Here is a 14615-nt window from a genome sequence, read left to right on the forward strand (position 1 = left end):
TGAATTTGGCGTTGCCACCTTATAGTAAAAAGCAAAAGCCAAAGCTTTTTAAGATAAAGATGCCAGATCTTACCAAAAAAATTGAAATAAAATCCGCTGTTCTTTAAGATACTATTCACTCCAACTTTTAATACATTTGAAAAACTTTTTAGCTTAAAGGCGCCTTCTGTGTGTATAAAGTTTAATGACATTAAATTTCATCTTAATTCAATTAGTGGCCATGGCGCTTGGAATGCAAGACAAGAAAATTGTTTGAAATCGAGTTAAAGGAACAATTCAGACTTTAGTGAGCTGTTTTGTTTGTTACGTTATCAATCGCATTAAGTTCTAATTAAAATGTACAAATGTGTTTAGTCGTAATGTCAGGGGATGGGTCTTAGCTCAGTAATCAAGTGTGGATCCATCGATATTTGACTTAAATTCACTAATCGTGTTGATTTAACTACGCGTTGATCACAGCTCGCCGTGCTTAGGCTCATGAGAAGGCGTCACAGTGGTGACCTCCACCCGATCATCAACAGAATCATCAACAGTCGAGTCCCTGCCATGCGAATTCTCGTGATCCTCGATGCGAGCCAACAGGGTCTTCAACTCCGCATCATAGTCCTTCCACTCGGGCACAATCCTCTGGGCGGCCGTGAGTTTGGCCTCCTTGGTCTGCGGATTGTTGCACAGATCGATCACCTTGGCGGTCTTGAAGTTGCTGTCGCTGCACCACGTCTGACACCAAAGCCAATCGTCGGGCAGGGATTTGATGGCCACCTGGTGGATCATGTTGTTGGGCAAATCCTGATCCAGATTGGATAAGCTATTTGGATCCTGGCTGAGTGCCTGGTATTGACCTCTCAGCCTATCACCGGCAGCAATTTTGCGGAATCTCTTCAAGTCGACCACGTACAGAGCGGAAATGTGGTAGCGCCTGCCCATCAGATGGCTTCTCCAGTATCCTTGCTTCCAGAAACGGAACCCCTCCATCTCTTTGCGGGAATCGCAGAAGGGCGTGTAGGCATAGGGCGCTCCTCCGAGATCCAAGTCATAAAGCTCCTTAATATCGGTTCTTACTATGGCATCGGCATCCACGAAAATGATTTTTCTAACATTCAGCGGGAAGAGCACATCCAGGAAGAGGATCTTGTAGCCCCAAATGGTCCTCTGTTTCTCCGTTTGCTGGTGCAGCCAACGCGGCCATTTGTATTGGACCAACTCGTACTGGAAGTTGTACTCACTGGCCATGTGAGGCAGAAAATCGGTGAACTGCGGCGATAGATAGTTCTTCAAAAACCAGAATTTTACGGGAGATTTTGTGTGCTTCAGCAGCGAGACCATCATGATCCTAAGCAGACGTTCGTAGAGATGTCCCGATGCCACAGAGAAAATGTTTATGGTTTCTGTATCCTCGTCAGGAGTCGCCTGGTTAGCATTGCTACCGCCAAAACTGCTGGCGATGCTGTTCCAAATGCCAGATTGCGCTGCCTGTTCGTTGTCATCAGCTAGGAGTTCCGCCTGCTGCATTCCTGGCTTTTTGGATACCCTCAACTTGACGACATGGGATCGCAGAGAGGTTATAAGAGCCTGAACTTCAGTTGACCCAGGTGTATGATGGGTATTTGTGCCTTCAATGTGACTTATTGCATATATATCCGAGGATTTTCCATCACGCAGGCGCAGCGACCAAGCTCCGGGATTGGCTTTCAGTTGGAAATAACCCAGATTGGCCATAACAATGGTGTCCACCAGACTTGGTTGACTCTGGGTGCCCAGCACCAACTGTAATCCTCTGGGAGGCGCACCACTAGCGGCGTCAAAGCAATGACCTTCCAACAGCAGATACTCCAAATCGAATTCGCTGTGTACTGGTCCACCAATCTCGGTCAACTTAATGTTATCCAAATCGTAAACCGCTCGCACAGCTTCAACCAACCAGTTCTCGGGAACCTGCAGCTGCTGAGTTAGCAGAGGATTGGCAGGCAATCCACTGAATTTGGCCGACGGACCATCGGATCGGCCGCCATTCACTTCGAATTGAACCTCCGGTTCGACTACATATCTGTAGAAGTTCTTCACGGGCATATCGCTGTGCTGGGGCACAGGAATCAGATACAAATTCAGTTGGCAGTTCAGCACTTGACGGAGCAAAATTAGTATGGGCGTTAGTTTTTGGGCTGCTCGAGAGGCGGGATCCAAAACGGCGGCTATATCAAAGTGAGGGAGTTTCTCTTGTTTGGGCGGCAGTTTCACGACCGAGTGTTCGGTTTTCAGGTCCGTAGGTAGCTTGAATCGAGTTTTTGTTTGCCTGGGAAGCAAACTAGCATAAAGCTTGACCAAAGTGTCGCTTGTGAATTCCTCACTGACATCCTGAGCAGATTCCTTCAAGACCTGGCGCACCTTATCGCCGTACTGCAGGGAACTAAAACGGGCCAGCAAAGCGAAATCAGCGCTATCAAAGGTTTCCTCCGGGGACAGAGGACCATAAAGACGTCCATTGCCGATGACCAATCGCTGGGATTTATTCAGACCCAGGACACGCTGGGAATATACCCTCAACATCTTCAAATGAAGCTCTGTGGATCCGAGAATATCCTCCAACTGAGAGGGTATCTCAATCTTCTCATTTGGTTTCTTCAGCCACTTGAGAACCTGCTCTGTGGCTTGGATTGGTGGAAGACTTTGCATGGCGGCCCAAACCAGGCGATTCAGATTCCGCTTGTTGGATCCGGAAGAGCTTTCTGTGTTCGGAATAAATGCCAGACGCACACTCTCTCCACTCTGGACATATTCCAAAGCATGAGTTAGCAACGCTCGACCCTGTTCGGTCTCCAGATCCGCAAATACCCAAATCGTGAGGAACTGGAGCGATGATCGGCCAATCAACTCCGTAGACTTCTTGCCTCCAAAGTATTTAAGATTATCCATCAACGTGGCGGTCATATCCCGATTCGACAGACGATTCAAAACACCTACGTTACCAAGATTCTTATAGGCCACGCCATTAATATCCAGGTATTTAACATCCTCCTGGCTGAGAATCCTCTGGTTCAATCTAGGCATCACATGGGGTTGGTTCATCAGGTAATCAATAGCCACATCGCTGTCCGTCATTTCACCCTTGTACACTGCTTTTTGCAGATTGGTGGTGTGAGTCATAATCTCGGTGAAGATGGCCTCCTCGAAGTCACTATCAGCGGTTACAACGTTACTGGGCATTGGAACGCCGTTCAGCAGAGCCTGAGGTTGTCCCTTGTCACCGAAACCCAACCGCTGAATGAACTCCGCGGCCAGCTCCCTGCCATAATCGTAGGTGGAATCCTCCTCCAGGAACTCCTCGGCTTTGGCAAAGCTTAAGGTAGTAAACTCCTTTGATAGCTGCTTTACTATGTCCGTTTTCGTGACCACTTTGGTCTCACCCACTGCTGCATATATATCCGTAAGGAAACTCAAAGCAGCTCGGGCATCCTTCTTCTGACTCACATAGTTGAAAGCACAAGTGATGGCAATGTAATCCTCAAGATTATCCTTGCTGGCAGCTCTTGCATCGAAGACCAAACCCAAGCGGATGGGAGCTTGATGAATGACAAACGATTCGGACAGCTTAATCACACTCCTGGCTGTGGGCTGCAGGGCATCCACCACCAAAACCAAGTTGAACACATTCTTTCGGATATTCCTCAGCATGCCAGGGAACGTTGGGCGCAAGAGATCCATAACCGACGAAGGCCACCTCCTGTACTGCAAATCGTTTTCAATATCGTTAACCCACTGCACAGCAGTGTCCCGGATATCGATGGCGAACTCCTTTTTGCTGGAGGCGGTAAGATCCAAGGCCAGCAAGGAGCTAGCCAGGTTACCCCGCACGTTGTTGCTATGCAGGCTCTCCAGAACACGCATTTCCGAGCGCAACGTCTCAATCAGAGAGTACAGATCCATGGTGTCGGCGTCGAAGAAGAGTCCGTTGATAAAGAGTGCACCATCTGGAGGAGCCACATTCAAGCTTCTACCGAACGCTTCTGTATTGTGCTTGACCTCAGCCCTCAGGCCATCCGTCACTTTGTGCGCCAGCAAGGTTCTGGCCAACATGGGGAAATTGTGGGCGGTGTATTGCAGAATTTGCAGAGTTTCATCACCTTGAATTTCGGCTACGGCAGCGGCTGCCTGGAGGCCCAAGTCCTGGAACTCCCAGGCTTTAAGTTGGGCAATCTCATCGTTTCCCTGGAGAAGTCTTTGACGCAGTTGGTCCAGCGCTCTTTTAAGAGCAGGATGCTTTTGCTTTAGGACTTTGAAATCGAAGCCCTGAACATCGGATTCATTAGCCAGATCCTCATCGGAAGTAGAGCCCGCTTCGGGTTTGGGGGCATCATCCTGGCTCTTGTATTCCGTGTTCTTGAGGTGGAGTTCCACTCCGTAGCCCGATAGGCGTACTGGTCGCTTGTCCTTTTTGGCCAAATGATGACGCAGGATATAACGTATCTTGCCAGCATTGGCTTCCTTTTCCAGTAACTTGTGATAGGTGCGGAATTGAGAGCTTCCCAAATCGCCGTACAAAACCACAGTGCGGGTATTATTCTCACTGCCCGGAAATATGTGATCAAAGCTGTAGGTGACAACGGGCGCATCCAAACTCTCCTTGGCCAGCGCCAATTGCAATTTCTTCTGCAACTCGTTAAAACTGCAGGCCAATTCGGAGCCAACCTGGGCGAAAGTGAAACCCTGACACGAGCCACTGCTCCTCAGCTCCTGTGCCAACTGGAAGTGGGTCTGGATCTTGGGCGTCAGGCTGTGCATGGAGACCACCAACTTGAGCAACGGCAACTGGGGCGAACTTACGTGGGTCTTGACCAGTTCCAAAGCGGCATTGTACTGCTGCGACTCGGTATCTAAAAGGGGGATGAGTAATCAATAAAAAACAGTCTCTTCAAGAGGAAATTCACATTATAAGAACGACTTTCAAATAAAGATCTGCAGGAAAGATGACAGTCTTATAATGCGGGTTCAACCATAACTTATTTAAACAAACCGTATTCATTTAGAGCCGTGTCCAATTTTGCCACCCCCGAAACGTAATCCCAGAAGAGACCCGCCTGCTCATCGGCTAGATATTCGGCGACCTCCAGATACAGAGGCGTTTGGGTCCACTTGGCATTGATCAGCGTGGTGATTGGATAGCTCTGACTCGATTCGCCAGAAATCGGTCTATAAAGTAGTGCTAGGAGCACCACCGACACACACAAACCCACTGCACGTAACATTGTTTCCACTCGTTTTCTACGGATTTTCCACAACGCACATTACGAGTGTGCCAACGCAGAAGAACTATAGGTGTTCTTTCGCAGGAAACTTCACTTTTCACCAGTTATTAGCTGGCTTTAGCCCAGTTTTTGTTAATTAAATTTAGAACTGATGTGGCGTTCGACCGGCCTGTGAGCAGTGTGACCAGACAACATAGAATAAAAACTATCGATATGGGAAAAACCAGCATCTGATAACCCATTATTATTACAAACTGTTGTTTAATAAAATCATCATCAAAATAACTAAGCAAAAAAAATTGTTTTTCAAAATACAAGAAACTTTTATTGTATTTAAATAAAATATAATATAAAAATAATAAACAATCGAGTTTAACTACAACATGTTTTGGTATTTTATTTGTTCTTCTTGGAGGTATACGATCACTCTACTTTTTTGTTTACAAATTTCAGCGCGTATTTCATGACCAAAACTTTTTGCAAATATTGCCAATGAAGTACACTTTAGAAGGCAGCAATGCAAGAGGTAAGTTAAGGGACACCTGGTATTCCTAATCACTGATTTCGTTATGCCCCAATTCACTTTTCAGTCATTGCCAAAGCCGTTCAATCGCTGTCCAAGATGGGCAAGGAAATGTTTATTGAGATTGACCAACAGGGACTGCAAATGAGAGCTATAAATGCCACTCAATCGGCGGTGGGCAGCATATCCTTCAGACGATCCATGTTTGAAGTGTTTGACATGCCACCGCATTCGGATTTTTACTGCAAGATATCCATGAGGGGATGTCTGGCTGTGTTCCGCAACATGAACGAGGTATGAGTTTTTAAGGGATCCCACATGATTAGTAATCTGAAAACATGTTTTGCACTTCAGGTGGAGTACTGTGAACTTAATATACTGGACAACCAAACAAGCCTCCAAGTAAATCTCCGGTGCAAATTGGAGACCACAAAAGAAGCCACCATATCCATCATAGATGACCAAAACATAAACACAAACATCAACACCGATCAGATGCCAAACAAGTAGGTTACTTCTGTGAGCTTTAACATGGTATTAGATTTAATAGTATAGCGTAGTATTATTTCACTTAAAAGTTAAGAATCTTCTATTTACAAATAGTATTTGAGGTACCTCTTCCATACAAGTTTAAAACTGGGGAATCTGAATACGAATAGAAGAAATTAGTTCAAATATCCTATACACCCAGATAATACCTGCCCTTGTTAAAACTAGAAACATTTCACATTTATCTATTGTTCTCTATTCAAAAACTTCTTATTGATTTTAATATAATTCTTAATCTATAATAAAACACTATACAACTAAATAAATATATAATCTATATTTTCAGAATCCGTGGCGATCACAAACTGTTCATGGACATCTCCAACTACTTCAACACCACGGAGGAGGAACTTACCTTGGAGGCAAACTCGGGGAGTATGGTGGCCAAAAACTACATTGAAGGAGCCCGAGTTAATGATAAATTCATGCGTACGCAGCTGAAACTCAAGCCCAGTGAATTCGATCAGTACACGGTGACCAAGGAAACGATTATCACCTTTTGCATCAAGGAATTCCGAGCCTTTCTTGTGTTCGCTGAGTGTTTAAATGCTTCGCTGACTTTGGAGTTCGACGATGCGGGCAAGCCCTTCCTGCTTAAGATCAATAAGCATGGCGAGATTGAGTGCTTGTTGATCATGTCCACGCTATCACCTGATGAAGTGAGCTTCTCGGAGGATTATTGTCAAAGGGATTTGACCCTGCATGATGAATATGTACGAGCGGCGGTTGCAAAGCGAAAAAGCAGCACTTTTGGTCCAAATGTAGCAAGCAAGCGCAAGAATAGCTCTTCCCAACCGGATGCAGTGCAGCAAAAACGTAGAGTGGAGGAAAGCCACTTGGAAACCAGCTTAGAGTCTCCTCTGTTCCAGTTTCGCCACTCGGAAGCTCCTTCTGTCCAGCAGCCACGCGTTCTGGCCGAGGTGGACACCGTGGTTTTGATTGAGGATGAGGCGGAAGAGGAGGCCCTTATGCTGGCGGCTGCGGATGCCGCTTTGGAGGCCACAATGGCACCTGCCCCGGCACCTCCCAACAGCACGCAGGTTTGCTTTATCAACACGGACGATTCCCCAGAAGCTAAACCGCCGGAAATACCCTCCGACGAGGATGAAACCATACCCCAGTCACCTGAACGACCGAACAAGATGCGAACAATATTCTCGCGGTGCTTTCAAAGCACCTACGTCCCGCGGGAGCCGTCTCCTAATACTCAGCTCTATGCGCCCAATTCCGACACAGAGGATTAGCCTAGATTTGATCGTTTATCAGAAAATACAGCATAGGTTATAAATCAGCTAGCTTTCTGGGTGTTTATGTGTGGTAGGAAGCTGCTGGTCATCACCGCAGCCACCCTGGACTGAAGTTCCTGAGCATTCCTCTGGGCCTGCTGGAGAGATGTGTGTGCCGATTGTAGATTGACCTGCGATTTGATGAGCATTTGGTCAGTAGTCACCAGTTGCTTGGAGGCATTTAGGACAAAGCTGCGGGTGAAAGCGGCGAGAGATCTCCAAATAGCAATGTTGTTTTCAACTGAAAAAGGTATGCATATATGGTTATAAAATTATTTGGAACAAAGGCTATCTAAGCTACTCAGTTTGCGTTGCAGCAGATTATTCCTGTAAATGGAGGCAGTGCTGTTCAACTTGCTGCTGCTTTGATGTTGCTCGTAAATGTCTTCATCATCATCCTCTGAAGCCTCACCAGAAACTTCAGCTGCGAAAATCTTATATGAAGCCAATGTTATTATAAGGAAATGTTTTCCCTTATGACAGCCCAAATCACCTTGTGCTTGTCCTGCAGCTCCTCATCCGATTCAGAGGCTTCTCCGCGTACTAAATCAGCCATTACCCAGTAAATTATGTTCTACAAAATAATGTAAATAATTGTTGTTTACTGCAGTGGCAGCTCCGCTGCAGTGTTGCCAGATCGCTTTACAAAACAGCTGTTATATTCTGAAGTACCGATCCTGTCGTTCAAAAACTAACTTAATTGAAGAAAATAATAATAATAATTCACGCTATTACAGTTTTATTTAGTTATAACATAGTGTGCATAGAAAAAATGATAGTAATTTGTGTATTAAACAATTTTTATAAAAACATACGTTTTTAACCATTTTATTACTGCAACTGACATAAGCCTCCATGGTAAGCTAAAAGAAGGGTTGAAAAGAAACAAAACTTATGAAATTTAATACGCTTAAAACATCTATTAGTTTACCATTGGGACAAGAAAATGGGCCTCAGTGGAATAAACCAACTGCTAATAAAAGAAAAAGCCAAGTCACCACATCTACTGCTTTTACACTAGCCAGATTTGGCGGAAAAAGCTAAAGACGTAATTTCCAGCACTGTTCGCGCCCTACTCCGCGGCAGTTTCCAACACATCTGTCACTGCTTCTTCTTCACGCTTCGTTCGTCTCGCGAATTTCGGCGGTGTGTGCGTGTGTGGAGCCTTTTCCACGTTTTTTCCTCCGGAAAAGTGATTTGCTATTGGGCCCCCACATTTGGAGCCAGGAGGCACTTGTGCGGCAACAGATCGAGCTCGAAAACCAGGAAACGCAGCGGGTGCAGAGTGGGCGCAAGGTGACCGCCAGTAGAAAGACCGGCGAAACGTGGAAAAGCACTCATAAGTTGCAAAAATGGAGGCACAAAAACTCACGGAACTGTTGCGCGCAACTATTGATCCAAATCCGGAGCAGCGCAAGGCGGCCGAGGATCAACTGGCCCAGGTGAGTCCACATCCGCCCCCGAAAGAAATCCCCCCAATTTGAAAGGTCTTCGTGGTGGCGCCATCGTCCAAAAACCATGTGCTTTTTTAATTGTTCGCTTTTAACCTCCCTCTCTCTCTTTTGACTTTTTATGTGTGTGTGGGTGGGGATAGTGTAAACCGATATCGGTCAAAAAGTTTGCCCTTTATGTGTTTACCATTATCCCAACTTTTATTTTGTCCCCCAAAAGGCAACAAGTCTATATATCTTAGGGGTATATATGTATGTGTGCTATATATACACCTTTGCACTGTGGTTTCCCTTTTGATTCCTAAGAAATCAATTGAATTGTTAATAAATAATGAATTAATCGCTTGTTAATATCCCTCTAATTGGAGCTTACGCAATCCCCTTGGAATTAAATGTGTCCAATCAGGGTGGACAATCTAATTGGGCCCCTCGCCACAAAACCAATTGCTTTTTGCCCACTGTACAGGCATGCTCATTACGACTGAGTCAGCATCTAACGATTTGCATGCCCCTCCCAATCACCCCCCAACCACCCCCTATGTTAATTAACTTTATCAGCATTTATGGCCAGCAACAACTCTTGGCTCCTCCGCATTAATTGAGCCTCTGTGCGTTGAATTTTAAGTGCTTCTGCCATCGATTCTTTGGACAAATCAAATTTAACCCCACCCCAAACAGCTGTGTAAACAAATCTTTACATTCTATACTATTTCAATTGCCCCACAGATACACAAAATCATTGGATTCGTGCCCACCATACTGCAGATCGTGATGCAGACGACGGTGGAGCAGCCGGTGCGCCAGGCAGGAGCTGTCTACCTCAAGAATCTGATCAACAGCAGCTGGTCGGATCACGAGGCCAAGCCCGGCGAGCCCATACCGTTCTCCATACACGAGCAGGATCGGGCCATGATCCGTGGCGCTATTGTCGACGCCATTGTGCATGCCCCCGAGCTGATCAGGTGGGTTTTCCCCCTTTAAAACGCCCTTCAGAATGTTCATGTTCTTCTGCTAACCAGGGTCCAACTGTCGGTCTGCGTGAATCACATTATCAAGAGTGATTTCCCCGGACGCTGGCCACAGGTGGTGGACAACGTCAGCATCTATCTGCAGAACCAGGATGTCAACGGCTGGAACGGAGCTCTGGTGACCATGTACCAGCTGGTCAAGACCTACGAGTACAAACGCAGCGAAGAGCGAACGCCGCTGAACGAGGCCATGAACCTGCTGCTGCCTATGATCTACCAGCTGATGGTGCGGCTGCTGGCGGAGCAATCCGAGCAGTCGGTGCTGCTGCAGAAACAGGTCCTCAAGATCTACTACGCCCTAACGCAATACAGCCTGCCGCTGGACCTCATCACCAAGGAGATTTTCTCGCAGTGGATGGAGATCTGCCGTCAGGTGGCCGATCGTGCTGTGCCCGACAGCTCGCACCTGGACGATGACGAGCGGACAGAGTTCCCCTACTGGAAAACCAAGAAGTGGGCCCTCCACATCATGGTTCGCATGTTTGAGCGGTGCGTTGGGGAAATCCTTTAATTTATAGACCACATAACTAAAGCTGCATGTATTTCCTCAGTTATGGCAGTCCTAGCAATGTGGTTAGTGAAAAATACCAAAAATTCGCCGAGTGGTATCTGCCCACGTTCAGCCAAGGCGTCCTGGAGGTGCTCCTCAAGATCCTCGACCAGTTCCGAAACCGTGTCTACGTCTCGCCCCGTGTCCTCACCGATGTGCTTAACTATCTGAAGAATGCGTAAGTATCCTTAATCAATTTGAATTGACTGAATATAATGTTTCTCTTTAATGAACTTTAATCTTCAATCTTAAATTGCCCTTAAATTAAAAGTTTTTAAAATCGTTATCTTAGTACTTTCTTCTGATCTGTAGGTCATAGCTTATCAGTGATAAGGAACAAGTCTTTCAATGTTTATTGCTGATAAGGTATTGCCTATACACCTGCAGTTAAATAAGTCAATTTCAATCAGTTAGTACTGGTTAGGTTTAGCCTGAGCCAAGAAGATTTTGCCATGCCAATGAAAATTAGTACCTTTTTCTACCTCTTTTTTTATTTATTTACCCTCAAACTGGTTTGTTCCTAAACAAAGTAGAGCCATTTGATTACCTAAACATACATAAAAAAATAAGTTTAAATAACTGAGATTTTTATGACAGCATAAGAAACCACTTTCTACAACTTATTAATAAATAATATTACTATAAAGTCGTAACTGTTATAAACGTTTTACATGTTTTTTCTTTTGCAGTGTTAGCCACGCCTACACTTGGAAGCTGATCAAACCTCACATGGTTGCTGTTATCCAGGATGTGATCTTTCCCATTATGTCGTTCACAGACTCGGATCAGGAGCTCTGGGAGAGCGATCCCTATGAATATATTCGCCTGAAGTTTGGTAAGAAAACTTTTAAAGTAAATTAAACTCCATTACTAACATTCTTTACCCTTCGCCAAACAGATATCTTTGAGGACTATGCCACGCCCGTTCCGGCTGCCCAATCCCTGCTGCATTCCATCTGCAAGAAACGCAAGGGCATCTTGCCCAAGGCCATGGCCACAATTATGCAGATAATTACGTCTCCGAATGCGGACAACAAGCAGAAGGATGGTGCATTGCACATGATTGGAACGCTGGCGGACGTGCTGCTGAAGAAGGCTCTGTACCGCGATCAAGTGGAGTCCATGCTGACAACCTACGTGTTCCCTGAATTCCAGAATCCCGCGGGACACATGAGGGCGCGTGCCTGCTGGGTGCTGCACTACTTCTGCGACGTGCAGATCAAGAATCCCCAGGTGCTGGCCGAGATTATGCGGTTGACCACCAACGCTCTGCTCACGGATAAGGAGCTGCCCGTCAAGGTGGAGGCAGCCATCGGCCTGCAGATGTTCCTATCGTCCCAGGACGAGGCTCCGCAATACGTGGAGGGGCAGATCAAGGAGATCACCAAGGAGCTGCTCACCATCATCCGAGAAACGGAGAACGAGGATCTGACAAACGTGATGCAAAAGATCGTGTGCACCTTCACCGAGCAGCTGCTGCCAGTGGCCACCGAGATCTGCCAACATCTGGCCACCACCTTCAGCCAAGTCCTGGAGTCCGAGGAAGGATCCGATGAGAAGGCCATAACGGCCATGAGCCTGCTCAACACGATCGAAACTCTGCTCAGTGTGATGGAGGAGCACCCCGATGTTCTGCTCAACCTGCACCCGATCGTCATCAATGTAGTGGGACACATTTTCCAGCACAACATCACAGGTGAGTCGGAAATGGCTTTAAATCTCTGAAATCTGTTGTAATAACGGCGTGTCTTCTGTAGACTTTTATGAGGAAACCTTCTCGCTGGTCTATGATCTGACGGCCAAGGCCATCTCTCCTGAGATGTGGCAGATGCTGGAGCTGATCTACCAGGTGTTCAAGAAGGACGGCATTGACTACTTTATCGACATTATGCCTGCGCTGCATAACTATGTGACAGTCGACACGCCCGCCTTCCTCTCCAATCCCAACAGGCTGTTGGCCATTCTCGACATGTGCAAAACGGTGAGTCTCTTATCCTTGTCTAAAATAATCAAACAAATATAACGAATTGTTATTTTCTCTATTAGATGCTCACTGGCAGCCCTGGCGAAGATCCCGAGTGCCATGCCGCCAAACTGATGGAGGTGATCATCCTGCAGTGCAAGGGCCAAATCGACTCAGTGATACACATGTTTGTGGAGCTGGCTCTGTCCCGGCTGACGCGCGAGGTTCAGTCCTCGGAGCTGCGCACCATGTGCCTGCAGGTGGTGATCGCGGCGCTGTACTATAATCCCCAGTTGCTGATGTCCATTCTGGACAAGATGTCTCAGCAGAACAATGAGTCGATCAGCGCTCACTTTATCAAGCAGTGGCTTCACGACACGGACTGTTTCCTAGGGTAAAATTTCGCAGACTTATTATAGCTTTGATCATTACTTATTAACTTGTACCTTGCAGCATCCACGATCGAAAACTCTGCGTCCTGGGACTATGCACCCTCATCTCGCTGGGTGAAGCCAAACCACAGGTGCTGAGCGAGGTGGCCGGCAAGATTGTGCCTGCCCTCATTTTACTTTTCGATGGTTTAAAACGCGCCTACGAGTCCCGGGCTCAGGAGGAGGAGGAAGAAGAGGAGGAGGAGGACGGTGACGACTGCGAGGAGGCTCTGTCCAGTGACGAGGATGACATGGATGAGATGGCGCCCGACTATCTAGACAAGTTGGCCGAGTACGCTAAGACGAAGGGCGGCGAGTCGGGTTTCGAGGTTAAGGCCGAAATCAAGGACGAGGATGCGGACTCAGACGGAGAGGCGGAGGAGTCGGTTGGAGATCTGAACGAGACTGGACTGGAGTCCTTCACCACGCCCATCGACGACGAGGAGAACGACAGTGCCATCGATGAGTACTGGACGTTTAAGGAAGTTATTACAGGTGAGTTTGCATGGTTTTCCTGCATGAAATCAGAAAATCAATATCACCTTTTCCTCCTCCATAGCACTTTCTGCACAGGACCAAGCCTGGTATGCGCTCCTGACCTCCAACCTCACGCCCGAACAGGCCAAGGCGCTGCAGGAGGTCGTTGTGACCGCCGACCAACGCAAGGCCGCCAAGGAATCGAAGCTGATCGAAAAACAGGGCGGCTTCGCCTTCCCACAGACCGTCGTGCCCACGTCGTTCAAGTTCGGCTCCTAATTAACTGAATTGACCAGATCACCAGAGACTTGGTTCGATTTCTGACTTGATTGTTTCTCATATTCTTTCCAAAAAATAACAAAAACATCAAACAAAACACATCTGGCATGCTGATGATGGCTTTAAAGGCATTCTCCTGGTTTTCGTACACTCCGTGTACCCATGCATGCTGCATTTACCGATGGGTTCGCCCAAATCGGTGGATCGATCGGTCTAGCAGCGTCAAGACCGCACTATATTTATTGTAGATTTATATTTTACTTCCTATTTCTTGGCCATTGCGGCCAACTAAATTATAATAACTTAAGTCGAAAGTCCATTGTAAATCTTTCTATGTAAACAAAACGAAACGAAACGAAAAACAAACACGTCGACGACGAGAAGGTCTCATGTAATGAGATTGTGCCCACCAGCACGCCCCCGCAGAACTCCAAAAAAGATGGCATCTAGGTCAGAGAATGAGAATTAAACGCAGAGCATTTCACATACATTTTCTTTACACACACATACTATACTAAATGGAGCGATATTTTTGAAAAATAAACAAAAAAAACATTTTTAACGTTTGAACTGGAACCATTTGTACTTCACGGGGCAAGGGCTTTTAGATAAAAAGCAATCAAAAATCAAAATAAAAAATGTGGTATATTTAAACGGATTTTTTTTTATCTATATTTGAAAATATTTAAAAAGGATTTGTAAATAAAAATGTTTCAACAAAAGTTTTGCAACAGAATTTATAACAAATTTATTTTTGAATAGGGATTTAGAATTTTAATTTTCCCGCCCAAGAACTAGAGTTATCGATAGGCAATGCTTAAATCAGTGTCATCTC

At 46.2% G+C, this 14615-nt stretch overlaps 4 protein-coding genes across 4 annotated transcripts; 2 read left to right on the forward strand and 2 right to left on the reverse strand.

The window, feature by feature from the left end:
- Window positions 1-102: 102 nt before the first annotated feature.
- On the reverse strand, window positions 103-5421 carry LOC108038960 (UDP-glucose:glycoprotein glucosyltransferase). Its single transcript, XM_017115856.2, has 2 exons — window positions 5012-5421; window positions 103-4871 (listed from the first exon to the last, which is right to left on the reverse strand). The coding sequence occupies exons 1-2, from the start codon at window positions 5241-5243 to the stop codon at window positions 454-456; spliced, it is 4650 nt and encodes a 1549-aa protein (XP_016971345.1). The 5' UTR covers window positions 5244-5421; the 3' UTR covers window positions 103-453.
- Window positions 5422-5666: 245 nt separating this feature from the next.
- On the forward strand, window positions 5667-7610 carry LOC108038982 (cell cycle checkpoint control protein RAD9A). The gene is made up of 4 exons (XM_017115879.1): window positions 5667-5769; window positions 5834-6060; window positions 6121-6272; window positions 6602-7610. The coding sequence occupies exons 1-4, from the start codon at window positions 5736-5738 to the stop codon at window positions 7557-7559; spliced, it is 1371 nt and encodes a 456-aa protein (XP_016971368.1). The 5' UTR covers window positions 5667-5735; the 3' UTR covers window positions 7560-7610.
- Window positions 7556-8215, reverse strand: LOC108038983 (biogenesis of lysosome-related organelles complex 1 subunit 3). The gene is made up of 3 exons (XM_017115880.2): window positions 8095-8215; window positions 7903-8035; window positions 7556-7842 (listed from the first exon to the last, which is right to left on the reverse strand). The coding sequence occupies exons 1-3, from the start codon at window positions 8155-8157 to the stop codon at window positions 7604-7606; spliced, it is 435 nt and encodes a 144-aa protein (XP_016971369.1). The 5' UTR covers window positions 8158-8215; the 3' UTR covers window positions 7556-7603.
- Window positions 8216-8698: 483 nt separating this feature from the next.
- Window positions 8699-14356, forward strand: LOC108038966 (importin-7). The gene is made up of 10 exons (XM_017115864.2): window positions 8699-9043; window positions 9779-10014; window positions 10072-10569; window positions 10632-10808; window positions 11320-11465; window positions 11529-12326; window positions 12388-12611; window positions 12677-12987; window positions 13047-13519; window positions 13584-14356. The coding sequence occupies exons 1-10, from the start codon at window positions 8954-8956 to the stop codon at window positions 13778-13780; spliced, it is 3150 nt and encodes a 1049-aa protein (XP_016971353.1). The 5' UTR covers window positions 8699-8953; the 3' UTR covers window positions 13781-14356.
- The last annotated feature ends 259 nt before the right edge of the window (window positions 14357-14615 follow it).

This window comes from Drosophila rhopaloa, unplaced genomic scaffold (assembly GCF_018152115.1).
Source record: "Drosophila rhopaloa isolate 14029-0021.01 unplaced genomic scaffold, ASM1815211v1 contig_163, whole genome shotgun sequence".
In the NCBI taxonomy this organism is placed as follows: domain Eukaryota; kingdom Metazoa; phylum Arthropoda; class Insecta; order Diptera; family Drosophilidae; genus Drosophila; species Drosophila rhopaloa.

Excerpts from the sequence above, each read along its gene's own strand:
- LOC108038983 (XM_017115880.2), bottom strand. The coding sequence starts at position 8,157 with ATGGCTGATTTAGTACGCGGAGAAGCCTCTGAATCGGATGAGGAGCTG. Across the intron at positions 8,036-8,094 it reads AGCTGCAGGACAAGCACAAG|ATTTTCGCAGCTGAAGTTTC; the intron begins GTGATTTGGGCT and ends GCTTCATATAAG. Across the intron at positions 7,843-7,902 it reads TCTGCTGCAACGCAAACTGA|TTGAAAACAACATTGCTATT; the intron begins GTAGCTTAGATA and ends TACCTTTTTCAG.
- LOC108038960 (XM_017115856.2), bottom strand. The coding sequence starts at position 5,243 with ATGTTACGTGCAGTGGGTTTGTGTGTGTCGGTGGTGCTCCTAGCACTA. Across the intron at positions 4,872-5,011 it reads CACGGCTCTAAATGAATACG|ATACCGAGTCGCAGCAGTAC; the intron begins GTTTGTTTAAAT and ends TCCCCCTTTTAG.
- LOC108038966 (XM_017115864.2), top strand. The coding sequence starts at position 8,954 with ATGGAGGCACAAAAACTCACGGAACTGTTGCGCGCAACTATTGATCCA. Across the intron at positions 10,015-10,071 it reads CATGCCCCCGAGCTGATCAG|GGTCCAACTGTCGGTCTGCG; the intron begins GTGGGTTTTCCC and ends TCTGCTAACCAG. Across the intron at positions 12,988-13,046 it reads GACACGGACTGTTTCCTAGG|CATCCACGATCGAAAACTCT; the intron begins GTAAAATTTCGC and ends TGTACCTTGCAG.
- LOC108038982 (XM_017115879.1), top strand. The coding sequence starts at position 5,736 with ATGAAGTACACTTTAGAAGGCAGCAATGCAAGAG. Across the intron at positions 5,770-5,833 it reads AGAAGGCAGCAATGCAAGAG|TCATTGCCAAAGCCGTTCAA; the intron begins GTAAGTTAAGGG and ends TTCACTTTTCAG. Across the intron at positions 6,061-6,120 it reads TGTTCCGCAACATGAACGAG|GTGGAGTACTGTGAACTTAA; the intron begins GTATGAGTTTTT and ends TTTGCACTTCAG.